Source organism: Lepidochelys kempii, chromosome 8 (genome assembly GCF_965140285.1).
Source record: "Lepidochelys kempii isolate rLepKem1 chromosome 8, rLepKem1.hap1, whole genome shotgun sequence".
Taxonomy (NCBI): domain Eukaryota; kingdom Metazoa; phylum Chordata; order Testudines; family Cheloniidae; genus Lepidochelys; species Lepidochelys kempii.
In genome coordinates, this window is record NC_136387.1 from 49,492,149 (window position 1) to 49,513,311 (window position 21,163).

Here is a 21,163-nt window from a genome sequence, read left to right on the forward strand (position 1 = left end):
AAAGGGAACACCGTCAACTTGAAATGTAGCTAATTTTAAAGCAAATGTGCTAAAAGTCATGTCAGGTACACACCTGCCTCAGAGTCTCCTGTACATTTTTATGGTTTTACAAACCAAATTTTCTTCTTTTAAAACTTTTTTCTAAAGTTTTGTGAAAGACCAAGTAAGCGATGGGAAAATAGTGACACTGACCATACACAAAGTGCTGTCAAATTCAGAAAGTAAACCAACTCCACATATATATAGAAATTTTTTTATTTATTTCTCTCATCTGCTAGAGTAATCCTAGGTGTTACTATGTAGTTACAGTAATCCTAGGCATTACTTGTAACAGGCAGAGCTATGATGCTTAGGTTGATGGTGTCCCTTGAAAAATCAAGGGAGGGTATCTATATGAATCAATCCTCCATTATATCTCACAATCCCATTGTAATCTGTGCACGAAGAATTAGACCTGAAGAGTTTTCCTGCTTGTAGAAAGCATGCTGAAAATGCGAAGTAGGATTAAATATTGTAGCTCTATTGTGCCTTTAAGGGTATGTCTACATTACGAAATCAGGTCGAATTTATAGAAGTCGATTTTTTAGAAATCGATTTTATACTGTCGATTGTATGTGTCCCCATTTAAGACCATTAACACCATTAAGTCGGCGGAGTGCGTCCACAGTACCGAGGCTAGCGTCGACTTCCTGAGCATTGCACTGTGGGTATCTATCCCACAGTTCCCACAGTCTCCGCCGCCCATTAGAATTCTGGGTTGAGATCCCAATGCCTGATGGGGCAAAAACATTGTTGCGGGTGGTTCTGGGTACATGTCGTCAGCCCCCACCCCTCCGTGAAAGCAACGGCAGACAATCGTTTCGCGCCTTTGTTCCTGGGTTACCCATGCAGACGCCATACCACGGCAAGCATGGAGCCCGCTCAGCTCACGTCACCGTACATGTCCTGGGTGCTGGCAGACGCAGTACTGAATTGCTACACAGCAGCAGATCATTGCCTTGTGGCAGCAGACGGTGCAGTATGACTGGTAGCTGTTGTCGTCGTTGTCTCCTGGGTGCTCTTGGCCGACCTCGGTGAGGTCGGTCAGGGGCGCCTGGACATAAATGGGAGTGACTCCAGGTCATTCTCTTCTTAAGTTTCGTCTCATGGAGATTCAGTCTGCCTGGAAATGATGACGGCTACAGTCGTACTGCACCATTTGTTGCCAGCCTACCCCTTGCTCCCTCCTCTCTCCCTCTGTGAAAGCAACGGCCGACAATAGTTTCACGCCTTTATCCGTGTGGGCACCATATTGCTGTCAGCATCGTCATCCACCTGCTGCTTCCACTGCCACTCTGCTCTCGTGCAGACGCCAAAGCACGGCAAGCATGGAGCCCACTCAGATCACCGCGGCAGTTGTGAGTATTGTAAACACCACACACGTTATCCAGCAGTATATACAGAACCAGAACCTACAAAAGCAGGCGAGGACAGTGCAGTGATGAGAGTGATGAGGACATGGACACAGACTTCTCTCAAAGTATGGGCCCCGGCAATTTGGACATCATGGTGGTAATGGGGCAGGTTCGTGCCGTGGAACGCCGATTCTGGGCCCAGGAAACAAACACACTCTGGTGGGACCACATAGTGCTGCAGGTCTGGGGCGATTCCCAGTGGCTGTGAAACTTTCGCATGCATAAGGGCATTTTCATGGAACTTTGTGACTTGCTTTCCCCTGCCCTGAAGCGCAAGAATACCAAGATGAGAGCAGACCTCACAGTTCACAAGCGAGTGGTGACAGCCCTCCGGAAGCTTGCAATGCCAGACAGCTACTGGTCAGTCGGGAATCAATTTGGAGTGGGCAGATGTACTGTGGGGGCTGTTGTGATCCAAGTAGCCAACGCAATCACTGAGCTGCTGCTATCAAGGGTAGTGCCTCTGGGAAATGTGCAGGTCATAGTGGATGGCTTTGCTGCGATGGGATTCCCTAACTGTGGTGGGGCGATAGACGGAACCCATATCCCTATCTTGACACCGGACCACCAAGGCAGTGAGTACATAAACCGCAAGGGGTACTTCTCAATGGTGCTGCAAGCACTGGTGGATCACAAGGGACGTTTCACCGACATCAACGTGGGATGGCCGGGAAAGGTACATGACGCTCGCATCTTCAGGAACTCTGGTCTGTTTCAACAGCTGCAGCAAGGGACTTTCTTCCCAGACCAGAAAATAACCACTGCAGATGTTGAAATGCCTATAGTTATCCTTGGGGACCCAGCCTACCCCTTAATGCCATGGCTTATGAAGCCATACACAGGCAGCCTGGACAGAGGTCAGGAGCAGTTCAGCTATAGGGTGAGCAAGTGCAGAATGGTGGTAGAATGTGCATTTGGTTGTTTAAAAGTGTGCTGGAGCAGTTTACTGACTCGGTTAGACCTCAGCGAAACCAATATTCCCATTGTTATTACTGCTTGCTGTGCACTCCACAATATCTGTGAGAGTAAGGGGGAGACGTTTATGGTGGAGGGGGAAGTTGAGGCAAATCGCCTGGCCGCTGATTACACACAGCCAGACACCAGGGCAGTTAGAAGAGTACAGGAGGACACGGTGTGCACCAGAGAAGCTTTGAAAACCAGTTTAATGACTGGCCAGGCTATGGTATGAAAGTTCTGTTTGTTTCTCCTTGATGAAAACCCGCCTCCTTGGTTCACTCTACTTCCCTGTAAGCCAACCGCCCTCCCCTCCCCCCTTCGATCACCGCTTGCAGAAGCAATAAAGTCATTATTGTTTCAAATTCATGCATTCTTTATTAATTCATCACACAAATAGGGGGATCACTGCCAAGGTAGCCCGGGAGGGGTGGATGAGGAGGGAAGCACCAGGTGGGGTGGGGGAGGAGGGAAGGACAAGGCCACACTGCACTTTAAAACTTATTGAATGCCAGATTTCTGTTGCTTGGGCAGTCCTCTGGGATGGAGTGATTGGGTGCCCGGAGGCACCCCCACCGCATTCTTGGGCGTCTGGGTGAGGAAGCTGTGGAACTTGGTTACACAGGGGCTGTAGCGGCGGTCTGTGCTCCTGCCTTTCCTGCTGCTCAACCATAGGCTGGAGCATATCAGTTTGATCCTCCAGTAGCTTCAGCATTGCCTACTGCCTTCTGTCAGCAAGCTGACGCCACCTATCATCTTCAACCCGCCACCTATCATCTTCAGCCCGCCACCTGTCCTCACATTCATATTGTGCTTTCTTGGACTCTGACATTGCTTACCTCCATGCATTCTGCTGGGATCTTTCAGTGTGGGAGGACTGCATGAGCTCAGAGAACATTTCATCGCGAGTGCGTTTTTTTTCACCTTCTAATCTTCGCTAGCCTCTGGGATGGAGATGATAATGTGAGTGTTGAAACATTTGCAGCTGCGGGAGGGAAAAAAAAGGGAGAGTAGTAGTTAAAAAGACACATTTTAGAGAGCCTTGCTGTTAACATTACATAGCACATGTGCTTTCAGTACAAGGTCACATTTTCCCTCTTATATTGAGGGTCTGCCGGTTTGGTGTGAGAGATCACTCACGCAGGGCCAGGCAACAGAATTCGGCTTGCAGGCAGCCATGGTAGGCCACAGTCTTTTGGCTGCTTTAAGCATCATAACATGTGGGAATGGTTTCAAACAGCAGCGCCCTCATTTCCCATACCAAGCAGCCGTTGGGTTGGCCATTTAAAATGGGTTGGCCATGGAAAAGGAGGGGCTGCAGTTTTCAGGTTAACGTGCAGCACAAACCCAACACACACACACACATATACCCAATTCTCTGAGGTGATCGCTTCACCCCTCCCCCACTGTGTGGATAATAGCAGGGAATATTTCTTTTCAGCCACAAGCACACAGCCTAGCAGGAACGGCCACCTCTGAATGTCCCCTTAATAAAATTACCCTATTTCAACCAGGTGACCATGAGGCGTGACCATCCAGGAGAGCTTTATGGAGATGTCCCTGGAGGATTTCCGATCTCCATCCCCAGACATGTTAACAGACTTTTCCAGTAGCTGTACTGGCCATGAATGCATCCCAAGTCTTCAGAGCAAATTAATCATTAAACATGCTTGCTTTTAAACCATGTATTATATTTACAAAGGTACATTTACCAGAGGTCCTTTCTCTGCTTGGTGGGTCCGGGAGCCCACCTTGGGTGGGTTTGGGGGGTACTGGCTCCAGGTCCAGGGTTTGAAACAGTTCCTGGCTCTCGGGGAAAACGGTTTCTCCGCTTGCTTGCTGTGCGCTATCTTCAACCTCCTCCTCCTCCTCATCATCTTCCTCATCCCCAAAATGTGCATCCCTGTTGCGTGATAATCCACTGATGAAGTCAAAGCAGAGGGGTGGGGTAGTGGTAGCTGCCCCCCCTAGAATGGCATGCAGCTCATCATAGAAGCGGCATGTCTGGGGCTCTGACCCCAAGCGGCCATTTGCCTCTCTGTTTTTTTGGTAGGCTTGCTTGAGCTCCTTAAGTTTTACATGGCACTGCTGCAGGTCCCTGTTATAGCCTCTGTCCTTCATGCCCTTAAAGATTTTTTCAGATGTTTGGGCATTTCGTCTTTTGGAACGGAGTTCTGATAGCACAGATTCATCTCCCCATACAGTGATCAGATGCTGTACCTCCCGTTTGGTCCATGCTGGAGCTCTTTTGCGATTCTGGGACTCCATCATGGTCACCTCTGCTGATAAGATCTGCACTCACCTGCAGCTTGCCATGCTGGCCAAAGAGGAAATGAGATTCAAAAGTTCGCGGGCCTTTTCCTGTCTACCTGACCAGTGCACCTGAGTTGAGAGTGCTGTCCAGAGCGGTCACAATGGAACACTCCGGGATAGCTCCCAGAGGCCAATACTGTCGAATTGTGACCAAGCTACCCCAAATTCGACCCGCAAGGGCACTAATCCCCTCATCGGGGGAGGAGTACAGAAATCGATTTTAAGAGCCCTTTAAGTTGAAAAAAATGACTTCATTGTGTGGATGGGTGCAGGGTTAAATTGATCTAACGCTGCTAAATTCGACCTAAACTCGTAGTGCAGACCAGGGCAAAGACATAGCCCTGTTTGTGGTGATGTAGGGAGACACCACACCAGCAGGATCTCTAGGAGTCTTTGAGCCTCCAGGGAGCAAGAGGGAGCACAGCCACTACATCACCATTGATGGAAGTGCAGTGTTCTCTTTTTTCTGCTACCGGCCAGCTCGATCACATGGCAAAAGCACTAGCCTTGAATAGTCCAAGTGGTAGATTTTCTCCAGTCTTTGTTGCTGGACGCAAGGTGAAGAGACTCCTTACACTCCCATCTCTTCTCCTGTGGGTGCCTGCACTGGGCTGGGTATATTCCTTTGTCTTTCTTTACAGAGTGGCTCGTTTCCATTAGCTACATAGACTTAATAGCAGTGGTAATACTGGTGTCATGGACCAGATCGTATCTTACTTGAATAAAAGGCAAAATGGAGCCAGAGGTGAAAAGCTGAGGAGATGCCAACAGGACATACAAATGTTTGAAAATGCCTGGAGTCTCTTTGATCGAGTCTGAGTAAAGAAATATTTCATTATCATGGAAAGAATTGCCTCACTCAGCTGTGTAAGATGCTCCCTTCCCACTCACATACCACTCCAAGTTCAAAGATAAGCCTGTTCTATCAAATCAAGAAAAATGTATCTTGAAAAAAATCATAGCTTTTCTAATTGTATTACATTTTTTTGAACCATCAGGTAGTCGATGTAGTTTCCACATTAGGAAACTGGATCAACACAATTAAGGACTGAAACAACTTGCATACTGAACCTCAGATAAAATAAACCTTTGAGGAGAAATTGTCCTTGCTTCTGAAATATTTTTTTCTTCCAAATGTGAACTATATTCCTTTCACTATAGAGTGCAATGATGAACAGAGACGTAGTGGCAAAGGATAACTTGACTCTTAGATTAAAGTGTGGTGTTGCTGGTCATTGTGTATATAATTTAATATCTTATGCAACATGACAGAGTCTAAATAGTTTCCGAGGCAAAATGTTTAAAACTAGAATAAAATAGTCACTGAAAATTAAACAAAAAAACCCCTCTCAAAAATCTTGTGAATTTTTTTGGAGGTAAGTTTAATATAAAAATTTCCCCTTGAAAGTTTCTCAGCATTCACTTTCTAGCCTTCACATCATTATAATCAAACTAAGGGCTCGATTGTGGAATATATGGACACAGCTCTGCTTGGAGTTGGCACAGTGCTTCTCGCATTTCCAGGGATATCACAGCCACTGCATCCCCATTGCTGAGGGTGCTGTCACCTCTCCTCTGCACTGGTGAGCTCTTTTGGCTGGAGTGGAGGGAGTAATGTAATGACAGCAGCTTTGCAAGCATTGCAGAACTCTTTCACTATGGACCACATATGTGGGTATGTCTCACAACACAGTTCGCTCAAGTTAGAACTTGAATTTTGCTCTTAACCCAACTCCCATCCGCACACAAAAATCTCTAGCTTGAGTTCAGTGGCCTTTAAGCTCAAGCTAGCTAGCCTGTCAGTGGGGTGGGTTGAAGCTCAAGTGCTACTGATGCTGGGGCTAGTAATGCAGTGGGGATGCACAGCTCAGGTTACACCAACTCAGCAACAGCTGATGCAGTGACTTGGTGTAACTTGTTGTTTTGCAGTGTGGTCACTCTCACTCAAGCTAGGCTAGCTCAAATGCAGAACTGGAGTGTGCTAACTCAATCTAAGGCTATGTCTACACTAGCAATCTTACAGCAGTACAGCTGTGCCAATGCAGATCGCTTGCATAGCCGCTTTATGCCAACAGGAGAGAGCTCTCCCATCGATGACATAAAACCACCTCAATGAGCAACATAGCGCCGTGCACACTACCACTTATGTGGCAAAACTTATGTCACTCGGGGGGTGTTTTTTTGCCAACGTAAGAGGTCAGGTCTACACTACCAAACTTGCAGTTAAAACAAGCTCTGTGAGTGAAAGAGTGAAAGTGAGTGCACCTGGTCCCCCAGGTCTCCCCTTTTGCTCCCTCTCCTTCCCTTGTGTACGGTATGATCTGACCATAAGAGTACCCTGCACAGGACCTCGGAGGTGTAATTCCCAGGGTGTGTGGATTTGTGCGTGCTAGCTCTGCTCGACATAGCCCCTAAACGTGGCAGTGCGGCCCCAGTGGTTTGGGCGGCAGCTCCCGCTAGCCACCCGAGCATGTATGCAGTGGATCAGGCGGGACTGTGCCCATGCCACTGCGGCTGCACTGTTTTAGGTGCTAGCTCAAGCAGAGTTAGCATGTGGACATCTAACCGCGCTGTGAATTGCACCTTCCAGCTGCTTTGTAGACATGCCCTAGATGATCAAATTAAAATTAAAACCATTTATGCTAGGAGGCACACCACCGGTTGTGATATGAAGCATCCAAATAAATATTTCATTGTATTCTTCTTCTGTGTCCTATTCACCCTGCACAGTGTGGCAGTCTGCCAGTTAATAAGTTGTTTTGACAGTAATTTGGATAGAACCTGACAGGCAATCGCCAAATAATTATACTTAGCATTTTGTATTTTCAATGCAAATATTGACTAATTTTCACAATGAAATAGGCAGGTAATCTAACCTCCATTTTGTGGATGAGAAAACAGAATCAGAGCAGTCCAACTAGCAGAAGGCCACACAGCAAGTCAGGTGCAAACTTTGGATTAGAACGAAGGACTCCTGGCCCACGGTGCCCTGCTAACTTCAAGTTTCTTCATATTTGCAAATCTCACTTTATAATGTGTTGTTTAATGTTAATATCTGTTCTCATTTGCTATTCAAATACAGTATATGACGACAGTCATTGTAATTCAAGGACAAAGGTAACAACACAGATATATGTTTATGTTTCACAGTGAATCAAGCAATTCACAGCAGACAGCACACGTGCTTTAGGTAAAAGGTCACATTTTGCCTTTTATATTGAGCGCCTGCCGGTATGGTGACACATCACACACGGCTGGGCAACAGAATTCCGTTTCCACGCAGCCATAGTAAGGCAAAGACTATACAGGGTTGGCTTCTTACGCATAACATGTGGGAATGGTTTCAAACTGCAGCGCCATCCTTTCTCATAGCAAGCAATGGATTGGGTTTCACATTTAAAAGGAGGGGCTGCGGTTTTGGGGTGGATGTGCAGCACACCCCTCCCCCCACCCCACCGCGTGGCTGTTCTCTGGGATGATCCCTTTTAGCGAAGCTCAAACAGCCCAGCATGAAGGATATAGACTGAATGTTGCTTGTATGCGACCAAAACCCAGGACCATTCGTTGCCATGCTTTGTGCTGCAATGATTCCAGAATACTTTCAGAGTACCTCCTGGAGAGCTTCACGGAGATGTCCCTGGAGGATTCCTGCTTCATCCCCAGACATGTGAACAGACTTTTCCAGTAGCTGTACTGGCCATGAATGCATCCCAATTCTTCAGGGCAAATCAAACATTAAACACTCTCTTGCTTTTAAACCCTGTACTGTAGTTACAAATGCGCACTTACCAGAGGTACCATCTCCAGCGTCAGGGTCAGGGATCCCGCCTTCGGAGGGTATTGGCTCCAGGGTGATGAAAAAGTCCTGGCTGCCGGGGAGAACGGATTCACAGCTTGCCTGCTGCGCATTCTCCTCCTCCTCCTCTTCCTCATCCAAAAAATCCTCCTCTGTGTTGCGTGGGACTCCCCCCTTGCAGGTGTCCATGGACAGTGGTGGGGTCCCCTCCTAGAAAGCCATGCAGCTGATCATAGCAGCGGCATGTATGGGGTTCTGACCCGGAACGACTGTTTGCCTCCTTTGTCTTTTGGTAGGCTTGCCTCAGCTCCTTAACTTTCACATGGCACTGCCGTATGTCCCTGTTGTAGCCTCTCTCCAACATGCCCTATGAGATTTTGGCAAATATACTTGTATTTCTTCTTTTTGATCAGAGTTCTGCCTGCACAGATGTTTCTCCCCATACAGCAGTCAGATCCAGTGTCTCCCTTTCGGTCCATGCAGGAGCTCGTTTGCGATTCTGGAGGGACTGCATGGTCACCTGTGCTGCTGAGTTTGCCACGCTGACCAAACAGCAAATGAAATTCAAAAGTTCCCGAGGTTTTTCCTGTCTACCTGCCTAGTGCATTGGAGTTCAAAGTGCTGTCCAGAGCGGTCACAATGGAGCACTGTGGGATAGCTCCCAGAGGCCAATACCGTCGATTTGCACCCGCACGACCTCAAATTCAACCCAGCAAGGTTGATTTTAGTTCTACTCCCCTCGCCAGGGAGGAGTACAGAAGTTGATTTTAAGAGTCCTTTAAGTCGACAGAACGGGGTTAGTTGTGTGGACGCATTCATTTTAAAATCTACCTAACATGGCTAAATTTGACCTAACTCTGTAGTATAGACCAGGCCTTAGGCTCCTTTGAAAATCCCACCCAAAACGTAGGTGGAGGGTGGGGGAAAGGACTGTTATACACAAACACAGTGTTCAGGACAATGATTTGCATAGATGATTTTTTTTTTTAAAAAAATCTCTATATACATTATCTAGAGACAGAAGGACATGAAGTGAGTAATTCACCATTGATTTCTTGAGAAAGCTGAAGCGGGGAGAGGAAAGTAAGGAAATAATTGCTAGTGCCTTAGGCCATGTCTACACTAGAGACCTTACAGCAGAATAGCTGTACTGATGCAGCTGCACCGCTGTAAGATCACTTGTGTAGTGGCTCTATAATGACGCAAGAGAGCTTTCCCATTGACATAATTAAACCATCCCCAGCGAGCTCTCCCACCGACCTAGCGCTGTCCTCACTGGTGCTTATGTCGGTGTAACTTATGTCGCCCGGGGTTGTTTTTTGCACCCCTGAGCGACATAAATTATACCAACACAAGCGGTAGTATAGGCACCGAGTTTCTAATCTGCGGGGGGTGCTTCCCCCAGGCCTCGCCCCCACTCCACCCCTTCCCCCAATGCCCCACCCCACCCTGCTCTTCTTACCTCTTCCCCGCCTCTTCCTGCCCCCACCCTGCCTCTTCCCGCCCAGTTCCGTCCCTCCCCTGAGTGCGCTGCACCCTCGCTCCTCCCCCCTCTCTCCCACTGCCTCCTGATGCCGTGAAACAGCTGATCTGTGGCAGGCAGGAGGCGCTGGGACGGAGGGGGAGGCGCTGATCCATGAGGCCGCAGGTGGGTGGGAGGTGCTGGGGGAAGGAGGAGGTTCTGATGGGGGGCTTCCAGTGGGTGCTCAGCACCCACCATCTTTTTCCCCTGGGTGCTGCAGCCCCAGAGCAGCCATGGAGTTGGTGCCTATGGGTGGTAGTGTAGACATAGCTTTAGAAAGAAAATGAAATAAGGAATATAGGAAAGAAATGTAAAATATTTAAATTTTAAAATCTGGATTTAATTCAGTAAGAAATGAGAGAGCCATAATTTAAAAGGCTGGATGGAGCTGAATGTTGCTGGGTGTCAATATGTAGTTTAGAACAGTGGTTCTCAACCAGGGGTACGTGTACCCCTGCGGGTACTAAGAGGTCTTCCAGGGAGTACTCAACTCATCAAGATCAGTGTTTCTCAACCTGGGGGTTGCAGCCCCCAGAAGGGTCACGGGACAGGTTTAGGGGGGTCACAAGTGCAGCGCCAGCATTAGGGGGTGGCAAGCAAGGCAGCTGCCAGGGGTTCCATGCCACAGGGGACCTGGCAAAGCTAAGTTACCTGCTTCAGCCCTGCCACCTGGGGCTCAGGCTTCAGACAAGACTCACAAGTGAAAAACAGACTCTCATATTACACTGAAATGTAAGTACTATATTTATATTCCAATCAATTTATTTTATAATTATATGGTAAAAATGAGAAAGTCAGCAATTTGTCAGTAATAGTGTGCTGTGACACTTTTGTATTTTTATGTCTCAGTTTTGTAAGCAAGTAGTTTTTAAGTGAGGTGAAACTTGAAGTAGGCAAGACAAATCAGATTCCTGAAAGGAGTACAGTTGAGAGAGGTTGAGAACCACTGGGTTAGAATCACAGCTACAGACGTTATCACCTGTTTAAAGTCCACACAGGTTTTAAAAATCAAATGGGGGGGATTTGGTTTTGCCAGGTTCACGTCCTGCAGGTTTACATGAAGCTTCAGCAAAACGCAAAACCTGAAATTCCACATAAAGTTGAGATGAACCTTTTTACACCCTGTTTAGAAAGGAGTGGCCTTCAAAATCACTTTATTGCTTGTGTCTTGGGGCAGCCACAGCTGGCCTGCTCTCCTTCCCTTTTGCATTTGGGGTGTGTATGCCGAGGGAGGTAATAGGTCTGCTGTTGTGCACAGCCAAGGAAAGAGCATCTGGGAGGTGGGTCTCAGACAGATCTTTACTCATCAATAACTACAGTGGGAACCTGGGTCAGTGTTAGCTTTCTGTGTGGCATACAGATGATTTGCAAAGGATGGAGGAAGGAAAGGAGGAGTTCAGGTTTTGCAAATTTGCTTCCTTATAATCTATAGAGAAGGCCTGAACAATTTTAAAGCTTTTTTTTTTTTAACTTTAAAATAGGAGTAGAACAAAGTAAGGGAAACAAATCTCATCTCCCCTTCCTTCACCCATGCATGCAGTAAATAATTCAAACACAGCCAGAGCACAGCCATAAAATAAAAAAGAAGCAAAAATTTTGACCTTTTCTCTAAAACTTGCTACAGATTTATATTGAGGGGGAGAGAATTCCAGAGTCACCGGCTTGCTGGAAAAGGCTGTACCTCAGCAATTCCAGTCCTGCTAACCTCTGCTACCACCAGAAGAATAACAGTAACTCTCTAAAGTATATTGGTTTGCTGGCTTAAATCTGTAAGATTGAGTGCACAATTTTGCCTGCACCCAAGTTACAAGGAAGGCAATACACTTGCAAAAGTCAAGGATTTGCATGCATACATATCTTATTGCATGTACAACCCTGATTTGTACACATGTGGGCAGGATTTTTGCAGGCACAACCCAGGTGCACACACACACATTTTTTAAAATGTAGGCCATGTTATCTGACAAAGTAAAACCATGAAAAGCTTTAGCCCAGCAATAGGCATCTGGTTCAGCATACACCACTGCTATGAAGTTACATGACACTCTCCATTAATATCACTTTATACTTAATATTTGTGTAAAAACAGAAAATCCACAAAAAGAAAAGGAGTACTTGTGGTACCTTAGAGACTAACAAATATATTTGAGCATAAGCTTTCATGAGCATCCAATGAAGTGAGCTGTAGCTCACGAACGCTTATGCTCAAATAAATTTGTAAATCTCTGAGGTGCCACAAGTACTCCTTTTCTTTTTGCAGATACAGACTAACACGGCTGCTACTCTGAAACCTGTCAGAAAATCCACAGGGTTTCCTAATTAATTATGTTTCTCTTAAAATTTGAACTAGTTCATAATTAGAATATGAGCCTTTACTATGATTGTTTCCAGCCAGTTACTTATTTAATGGTTAATATTCCTTCTCAAAGGTATATCTACATAGGACTGTATTGATTATTGCTTATCTTGAGGTAGGTAACACCTAAATCAAGGCTGGTCTGGCATTCCCCAGGCTACAAAAGTGTGATTTACCCTAGGAATCAGCCTAATGAAGAGGGTGGGATTAAACTCTTTCTGGAGTGCAGCAGTGTTTTCTGGGATTGCCCAGGTTTGATCAGCCATTTTACAGTCCTGAGGGGTTTTTCTGTGATATTTAGCTCTGTGGGAGAGTAATATTACTCCCTATGCAAATTAAGAGCTAGAATTTTCTTTTTCTTTTTTTTTTTTGTCCACTCCTCTGGCTTCTTAATTGCCAGTAATCCTCTTGGGGTAAGGAGGAGGGTAGACCTTTAATGTGGGATAAACAAGCTTTCTGTTCTAATCAGCTGTTTTCCACTTTAATGGCTGCATTTGAAACAGATCTTACCTCTCATTACATGGTGGGGAAGTTATGAAAGGGGTATGATAGTACCATTGTTCATCCTGTATTGGTTGAAAAACTATGCAAAAATCTCTTTAAACGCTGCCAGGTAGCACCTCAAGTGCTATACAAACAGGTTTGAATGTAATTGTCTGAAGTCTGTTATGTTAATGAATCCAACTTGGAGTAACTGAAGGAAACTCCAAACTCTGCTTCATAAAAGGAGTGGCGGCAGAATCTGGAGAGGGCCCTTACTCAGCATATATAACTCTTTTCAGTGAGGGTCGAGCCATGTTGGTCCTAGGATATTAGAGAGACAAGGTGGGTGGTGAAATAGACAAGCTTTCTAGCTGCACTCTCTTTCACGTCTGTTCCAACAACAGAAGTTACCTCACCTACTCATTTCAGTCGTTCAGGCGAAAGGTCCCTTGTCATATGGAATAAGACATTGCTGGAGGTAGGGTGGGAGGGAATCTTCTCCGGTGAGTAAGCAGAATTTTGCTGCATAAAGGTAAATGTTATGCAAAATTCAGTAATATTCCATTCGTATTTTCTTTTCATCCAAATGTGTAAAATCCCAGCATATGTGATTCAGGTCAGTTATATTAGCTAGTGTAATCTTGTGCTGCTGTCCTAACCATCTGTTGGCTGGCTAAGATTGCCCTCCTGCCTCCCCATGACCAACTGGTTGAAATACAAATGACACAGGAAAACTGCTTTACCACTTCCTTGATGACTGCTGCTGCAGTACCTGTGTGGTGTTATGCAAAGCAGCAGCATTTGTTACAAAGGATGAGGAGTAACGTGAGGCAGCTCTAGTCTGCACATAGATTTTATATCATGTGTCTGATATGTTATTCATCAAAGGAGTGCTTAAAAATCTTTGTTGCTGAGGGGCTCAGTATTCAAGTTCAGAAAACACGTGGGCAGACTTGAAGAGATTGTGAGCTGTTTCTGTAGAAAAGGCATATCCCCTCTTCCCAATTTCAGTGAAATGATACTCTGGGCCATGTCTTGATAGGCAGACGGGTTGTGTTTTTAATTGTGTTAGCTCAATCGGGTTATCTTAACAGTACTGAAAAGCGCTGTTAAGATGCAGGTGCTGGCCATGTTGCAGCTTAGGCTCTTTCTGGGCTACAACCCAGTCAGGCAACACAACTTGCCTGCATTCTAACAGGACTTTTCAGTCACATCAGGCTAACTCAGCTAAGCTCACATGATTGAAAAAATACCCTTTTAAGTCAGTGAACTGTTCTGGTGTAAAATGAGAGTAAAATCTGCCCCATAATCTCTGACCAGCAAAAAGTTGACTAGAAGGATTTAATTATCTGAGCTGGGTATTATTTTGCATATCTGCATTCTCTACCCCCTACCCTTGGTGTAGAATTAAGTTGTGCTCTCACTGTCGCAGGAATGCTGCTTGTTGTTCTGTGTGCTCGCTCCCTTGGTACACACATGACTGTTCAAATGTAATTTCAGTCCCTGTTTGCAGCCTCTGTACAGCTGCCAGCAAGGAGTGTGGAATTATGGGAAGTTTCTTTCTTCACCTCCTACAACAGGTGTCTTTGTTAGCACACCTCATATACAGATACTGTCCGCACACACTGAGTCACCATGACTGAGAGAAATGTGAATGCAGGAAGAACTGCTTTCAGTGCCAGCAAGTGTTGCTACAAGAAAAACCTGAAGCCATGAAGCAGAAGAGAACATACATGAAGAACTTCCCAGTACAAGTTACAGCTCTTCTGAAAATATAAGAAGATTTTAGAATACAAGGTATGATCTATCTGCTGGACTCCTTGATAAACAAATTGTTTACTGGATATCACTCTAATTTTTGAATCTGAATTACCTCTCCTGAGGGAAACAAGTAAAAGAAATATTATAAGACAACCTCTTTTAAGCAAAGGAGAAATATATAGCACAAAAGCTGCATTGCAGATAAATTTCAAGTGAAAATATTTGTCTTTCTCCTGCAAGGGTTCAAGATGATCAGAAACTGTCTTAATCTCAAGGATTTCACCTCAAGTGCCTCATTTTTGTTTGCCATAAGCCTATTAGAACACTCTTCTGTTTCCTAGCAATAACGTGTAATTTTTTTCCTCCTCTATTTAAGCAAAAGAGATGATGGTTTTTAATCCTGAACACTACAGCTGTTGCTCAAGTTTCCTATTCAAATGCAAATAACACGTGGTGCTATTTAAATACGCATGTAATCTTTGAAAGATACTTCAGGAAAAACAGGAAAAAGAGAAGAGCAACGTTGATCTTATCCTGTTTATTCTGGAAAGCAAGCGTGTGACAATATGCGACTGGTAATTTGGACTGGAAATCTCTGTAAGGTTTGCAGTGTCCAGCATTCACTCTGATTTGAGGAAAAACACCCAACTGAATCCATTTATATTTCTTGCACAGATTGGAGTTTTCGTCGCTGGAACAAAATGCTACCAGGGGGGGTAAAAAATGTAATAGATGGGGCTAAATAGAAGCACAGACAATATAATTTTACTCTGTGTTCATTTGGCAATGATTACTTTTCCTAGTAAAACTGTGCGTAAGGGCGTTTTTCTCAGAGGGTATGTTTTGTTTATTTCTTTAAATCAATTTATACTTTTCTGTAGAACTATATTTTCATTTATAATTTGATAACTTTCAATTTCTTTTATCATTTTCCAAATTATTTTTTCTGTTTTGGCAGTTTTTCTTTGTCATATGGATGTTTAAACAAACGATTTGACAAGACTGATTCTCCAGGAAGCAACCAACAGGGCTACTGTACACTGTCTGTCTGAGACCCTGTCACTTTTGTAATTAAAAGTTACAGAAGTCCTGAATATTTCATGCTAAGGACAATCAAGCCTGGGAAAAATAATGTGGATTTCTATTGGTTTTCTTTTGCCTGAAATATTTCCTTTTTAGAGTATAGATAGTTTAGATAAAAGATTATTGATTTTTTCATCATATTCTTCCCTTTTTGAGGTGACTGTTTTACTCTCTGGGTTACAAAAGGAAATTAACATCTGTTAAATCTCTACCATAGCTGGGACTCTTGCTTGTAATTTGATATTGTTGCTGTAGCAACCCTACTTGTGCTTTAATTTTCGTACAGGTTTTCCAAAAAACCCTAAGTGACACAAATGACAACCTAAAACTGTGCAGAAGAAAGTGACTGCTTTTTCAAGTATTTCTGAGGATAGCTTTATAAACTTGTGAAAAATTCAGTGGAGGGAATACGAGAGGTCATTTATACACTCCTTTTCTTTGAATCTGCAGAATAAGCATAAAGCAAGAATTCAGTAGAAAACCAAACTCCCCCAACAAGAAGAATCATCTGCCTGTGGATAAATATTGGATTTAAAGAGTGAATCATTACAAAGAACTTTGGGATGAACAGAGGGAATTAAATAGTTTCCTAGGATTTGTGAAAACTTCAGTAAATTACTTTTCTACTTTCTCTGAGAATGTGAGCAGGCATTTATAATACAAATTTCCTGTAAAGATAAGAGACTCCCCCTTCCCACCTCAAGAGACAAACTACATACAGGAGCTGCTTTGGTTGGTTGGGGTTTTTCTTGTGACACTCCACCCACTCTAGCTTCTTCAGGTGGGTGTGGGCGACCATCACCCACAAAGAACTCAGATAAGGTTCATTGTTGGATAGTGAACCTGCTGCTGCTAACAGCTGGGAGCTTGCTGACAAAATGATGGAAGAAATCTCCATAGTGGTGGCCTACAATTCCCATATTTTTAGCCAGCTATATGATGAAGATTTTCTGGCCGGTCTGGTGGCAATCAGCAAACCCAAATCTGTGGTAGGTGTTGCTGTTGTGATTGTGAACTGTTGTTCACAGGTTGTTGATCCTTTGACTGTAACATGTGATGGTTATACTCCTACAGGAGAGGAGCCCTTTCATTGAAAGCAATAACAGTTCTTCTAAAAAATTATATAAATCTCTCTACAGTTTGTCTATATGTACTGAGAAATAGCAGATATAGTAATAATAATGATGATAGTAATTTAATTTGCAGTAATAATTTAAACTGTTCATATTGAGTTAATGTCTTTGAGACTGAGGTGAAGAGAGGAGGAATTGCTCAGTAAAAAAGCTAGTTTTGTGGTGTGTATAATAATTTTTTTGTGTAATTTTGATTTGAACTTTTATGGTTCTCAAGTGTTTTGAGCTCTCTGAAAGAAGTAAAAATGAGACTGGAACTAATTACAGAGTATTTTTCTCCTAAAAACAGAGCAAGTGCTAAATAACCTCAATACTTCAAGGGCTTAGCATGTCAGTTAAAGACTCAAGGCCAGATTCTCAGCTAGTGTAAATCAACGTAGTTCCTGTGGATCTGAGCTGTGAATTTGGCCCACATGATGGTTCATAGACTTCACACTCATTTTATAGGAGTTGTTATATATCCTATTTTAAGATCAGCATAAGCATCTATGCAAACCTTTTAGTTAAAATACAGCACCAAATTACTGTTCTAAAGCATTTTAGAGACGTGTATGTACATTATACGCATCGTATAGTCATGATCCTGCATTGGGATCTGTTAATGCAGACCCCTGTGAATATGTGGGATACCACTGAAGTTAACAGCTTTGTCTTCAATACAAAAAAAAAAAAAGCGAGATAACTCATCCATTAGCTATCCTGCTGTAAAATCTTAATCCAGACAAGGTACAGGTAGTTTTTACTGTGCTGTAATTAGGTGAACTCAACTGCTGATTGGAGGTATAGGGTTGACCTCACCTAGCTATGTCAAAGTAAAAGCTCCCTGCACCTTGTCTCGTCTAGGATTTTCAAAGAGTGCCTGAAGTTGGGCTCCCAATTCCACATTTTTTAGGATCAGATTCTGTGAATGGCTTCATGCAAGGGTCTGCCGTGACTGAGTCATTGGTGAGATTGAGGGTTTGCAAATTACAAGCCTGATTTTTCAGAGGTGTTGAGCTTAATTTTTTATTGACAGATGCAGATGCTAAGCATCACTAAACATCAGATTTCTTATCTAGGAGCCTATGTTTAGACACCCTGTTTGCGATTTTTGGTCTCTGTGGGTATACTATCTGTGTAAATATCAGAAGGAAAGAATTTATTTAGGTAACAGTGCTTGGATTCCTCCATATGTGGCAGATCTATAATTTTCACAAGAGGAAAAATATGCCCTATCCATGTATTTTAAAAATACATTAAATTCATGACTACTTTACCTTCCCCTCATTACCTGTGGAAATTGCCGTTTATGTGCACCTGACCTCTCTTCATTACACCTGATTAGCACTCCAGAGCTAAGCCAGTTTCCTTTGATTTTGTCCAATCACATTCATTCTGGTGCCATTTTTCTTCCTTGCACTTAGGTCTTGTCTAGACTAAGATTTAAGATATGTTGAAACATATTAGCTAACATTAGGGTGACCAGATGACCCGATTTTATAGGGACAGTTCAGATATTCAGGGCTTTGTCTTATATAGGCACCTATTACCCCCCACCCTCTGTCCTGATTTTTCACACTTGCTGTCTGGTCACCCTAGCTCAATGGCTCTCAACCATTCCAGACTACTGTACCCCTTTCAGGAGTCTGAGTTCTCTTGTGTACCCCAAGTTTCACCTCAGTTAAAAAGTACTTGCTTACAAAATCAGACATAAAAATACAAAAGTGTCACAGCACGCTATTACTGAAAAATTGCTTACTTTCTCATTTTTACCATATGATTATAAAATAAATCAATTGGAATATAAATAGTGTACTTACATTTTGGTGTATAGCATATAGAGAGTATAAACTAGTCATTGTCTGTCTGAAATTTTAGTTTGTACGGACTTCATGAGGGGTTTTTATGTAGCCTGTTGTAAAACTAGATATATATCTAGATGAACTGATGTACCTTCTGGAAGACATCTGTGTACCTCAAGGGGTACATGTACCCCTGGTTGAGAACCACTGCCCTAGCTAACATATTTGAAAAGTCTACTGTCGACAAGACAGTGCATTCTTTAACATGTGCTAAACTTGGTTGAGTAAAAGCCAAAGCACCTCCTGAGCTTTCACGCGACCAGCTTAGCAAATGTTACAGGCTGTGTGCCTTGTCTACACCAAGCTTTTACAATGTGTTAGCTAACATGTTCTAACTGCACACCATTAAATCTTAGGTTTCAGAGTAGCAGCCGTGTTAGTCTGTATTCCCAAAAAGAAAAGGAGTACTTGTGGCACCTTAGAGACTAACCAATTTATTTGAGCATAAGCTTTCGTGAGCTACAGCTCACTTCATCGGATGCATTCCAATGAGGTGAGCTGTAGCTCACGAAAGCTTATGCTCAAATAAATTTGTTAGTCTCTAAGGTGCCACAAGTACTCCTTTTCTTTTTTCATTAAATCTTAGTCTAGACAAAGCCCTCTTCCCTCTCTTAGGCAACTGCCATAACAGCAACTTCTTCCTGACCAAGAACACAGAATAAGATCTTTCTCTAAGACAGCTAGCACTGCTGTAAATTGGCTAGCAGAAGCACTGTTTGAGCAGTTGGTTATCATGCGCATAGCTATAGTTGAGTTCTCAAACTCTGTCATGCTCTTGAGTTTCACCAGCCCAGAACCAAGAATATTGTCCTGAGTGTCTCCCATGCTCAATTGCTTCCATGCTACTAGGCTATTTCTCACGGATCATTTGGATAAAATTTTCATGGTAAGAAACACTGCATCTGAGCCTAAGCCTACAGTTTAATTACTTGGGAAGTTCTGCTTACATGGATCTAGCAATTGCATCCATGGTTTGTACGAATTCAGAGAAGTGCAGAGACAACAACACGTTGTGCATAGTTTAGTCTGGATTTTCTACATTTGTTCCCCTGGTCAGATGTGAGTCACTAGTGCTGAGTGGTTAAAGGAGGAATTGGTGTCAGAAATTCTCAGTTACAGCCTTAATTGATTCTACCACGTTCTCTCTCTGTGTGATGAAATAACATTGTGGTCACTTTTTTTTTGCTCATCTGTGAAATGGAAATAGTACCTCACAGTGTATTGCGATCTTTGGATGAAATACACTGTGGGAGGACAAAGTATTATTATCACTATATTATTTATTTTAACATCACAGAATATATGTGCTTATCAAGGCGTACAGGGTTTGGTTCTGAAGCACAAGTTGCTGCATGTGTTTCAGCACACTGGCCAAATCCTTAGCAAAGATGAAAACCTACAGCTTTTAGTGGAGGGACTGAAAAATGCACACACTTGACACTTCTGAAGTTGGTTAATTTTTAGTCATGTCAGGCTCCATTTTGATACTATAAGGCAGATACAGTCCATCGTGATTTCAGTCAGCCTTAAAATACATTTAACTGTCTCATACTGGACTGAACAGCATATGATTTTTGGATGAAATTAAATAGCAAATCCTGTTGAGTCTGCTTTGGTCACTTGTACCAGATAGCCCCACGAGATGGGTATGCTATATTGAATGAGATTCTGCAGAAGTAGTTTGTAGGGATTTGACTTTGGAAATGGTTACAGGTTTGTGTGCTTTCTTTTAAATGGTAAGTTAGTTTAGAAGCAATGTTAAGTTCTTCCACTGTCAGACATAACAATTTACCTGTGGAGTTAATTGTACCCCTCCGTGGGAATAAGGTTCCCCTTACAGTTTCCTCTGCTTCTTCCTCTTTAATGCCAGGCTTTGCCTTTCCACAGAAGTGACCAGGTGTTCTGGCTCAGACTGCTGCTTGCCCACCCCCCCCCCCCATAGCCTATCCCCAGGTGCAGATCCCTGGACTTCTCGTGAGCTCTCTGCAAGGAAAAGGAAGAGTGCTGCTGTGAAGGTGGTTTATCCCTCATTCCATGTTGGGAGGGGGAAGGTCTATGGAGGGAGAAATCCCAAAGTTACAAACTAACATAAGAACGGCCATACTGGGTCAGACCAAAGGTCCATCCAGCCCAGTATCCTGTCTACCAACAGTGGTCAATGTCAGGTAGCCCAGAGGGAGTGAACCTAACAGGTAACGATCAAGTGATCTCTCTCCTGCCATCCATCTCCACCCTCTGACAAACAGAAGCTAGGGACACCATTCCTTACCCATCCTGGCTAATAGTCATTAATGGACTTAACCTCCATGAATTTATCCAGTTCTCTTTTAAACCCCCTGTTATAGTCCTAGCCTTCACAACCTCCTTGGGCAAGGAGTTCCGCAGGTTGACTGTGGGCTATGTGAAGAAGAACTTCCTTTTATTTGTTTTAAACCTGCTGCCCATTAATTTCTTTTGGTGGCCCCAA

General features: G+C 43.7%; 1 protein-coding gene across 12 annotated transcripts in view; it reads left to right on the top strand.

Moving 5' to 3' along the window:
• RABGAP1L (RAB GTPase activating protein 1 like) overlaps positions 1 to 21,163 on the top strand; it is a 530,390-nt gene that overhangs the window by 459,894 nt on the left and 49,333 nt on the right. Inside the window, exons 1-2 of one of the 12 annotated variants that reach the window (XM_073356450.2) lie at positions 14,447 to 14,675; positions 16,173 to 16,711. The exons of 10 other annotated variants lie outside the window; for them this stretch is intronic. In XM_073356450.2, coding sequence (XP_073212551.1) covers positions 16,601 to 16,711 — 111 coding nt within the window. In that variant the 5' untranslated portion in view covers positions 14,447 to 14,675; positions 16,173 to 16,600. Of the gene's footprint in view, positions 1 to 14,446; positions 14,676 to 15,934; positions 16,712 to 21,163 lie in introns of those variants that run through there. One more of the 12 variants, XM_073356449.2, reaches the window with a different exon arrangement.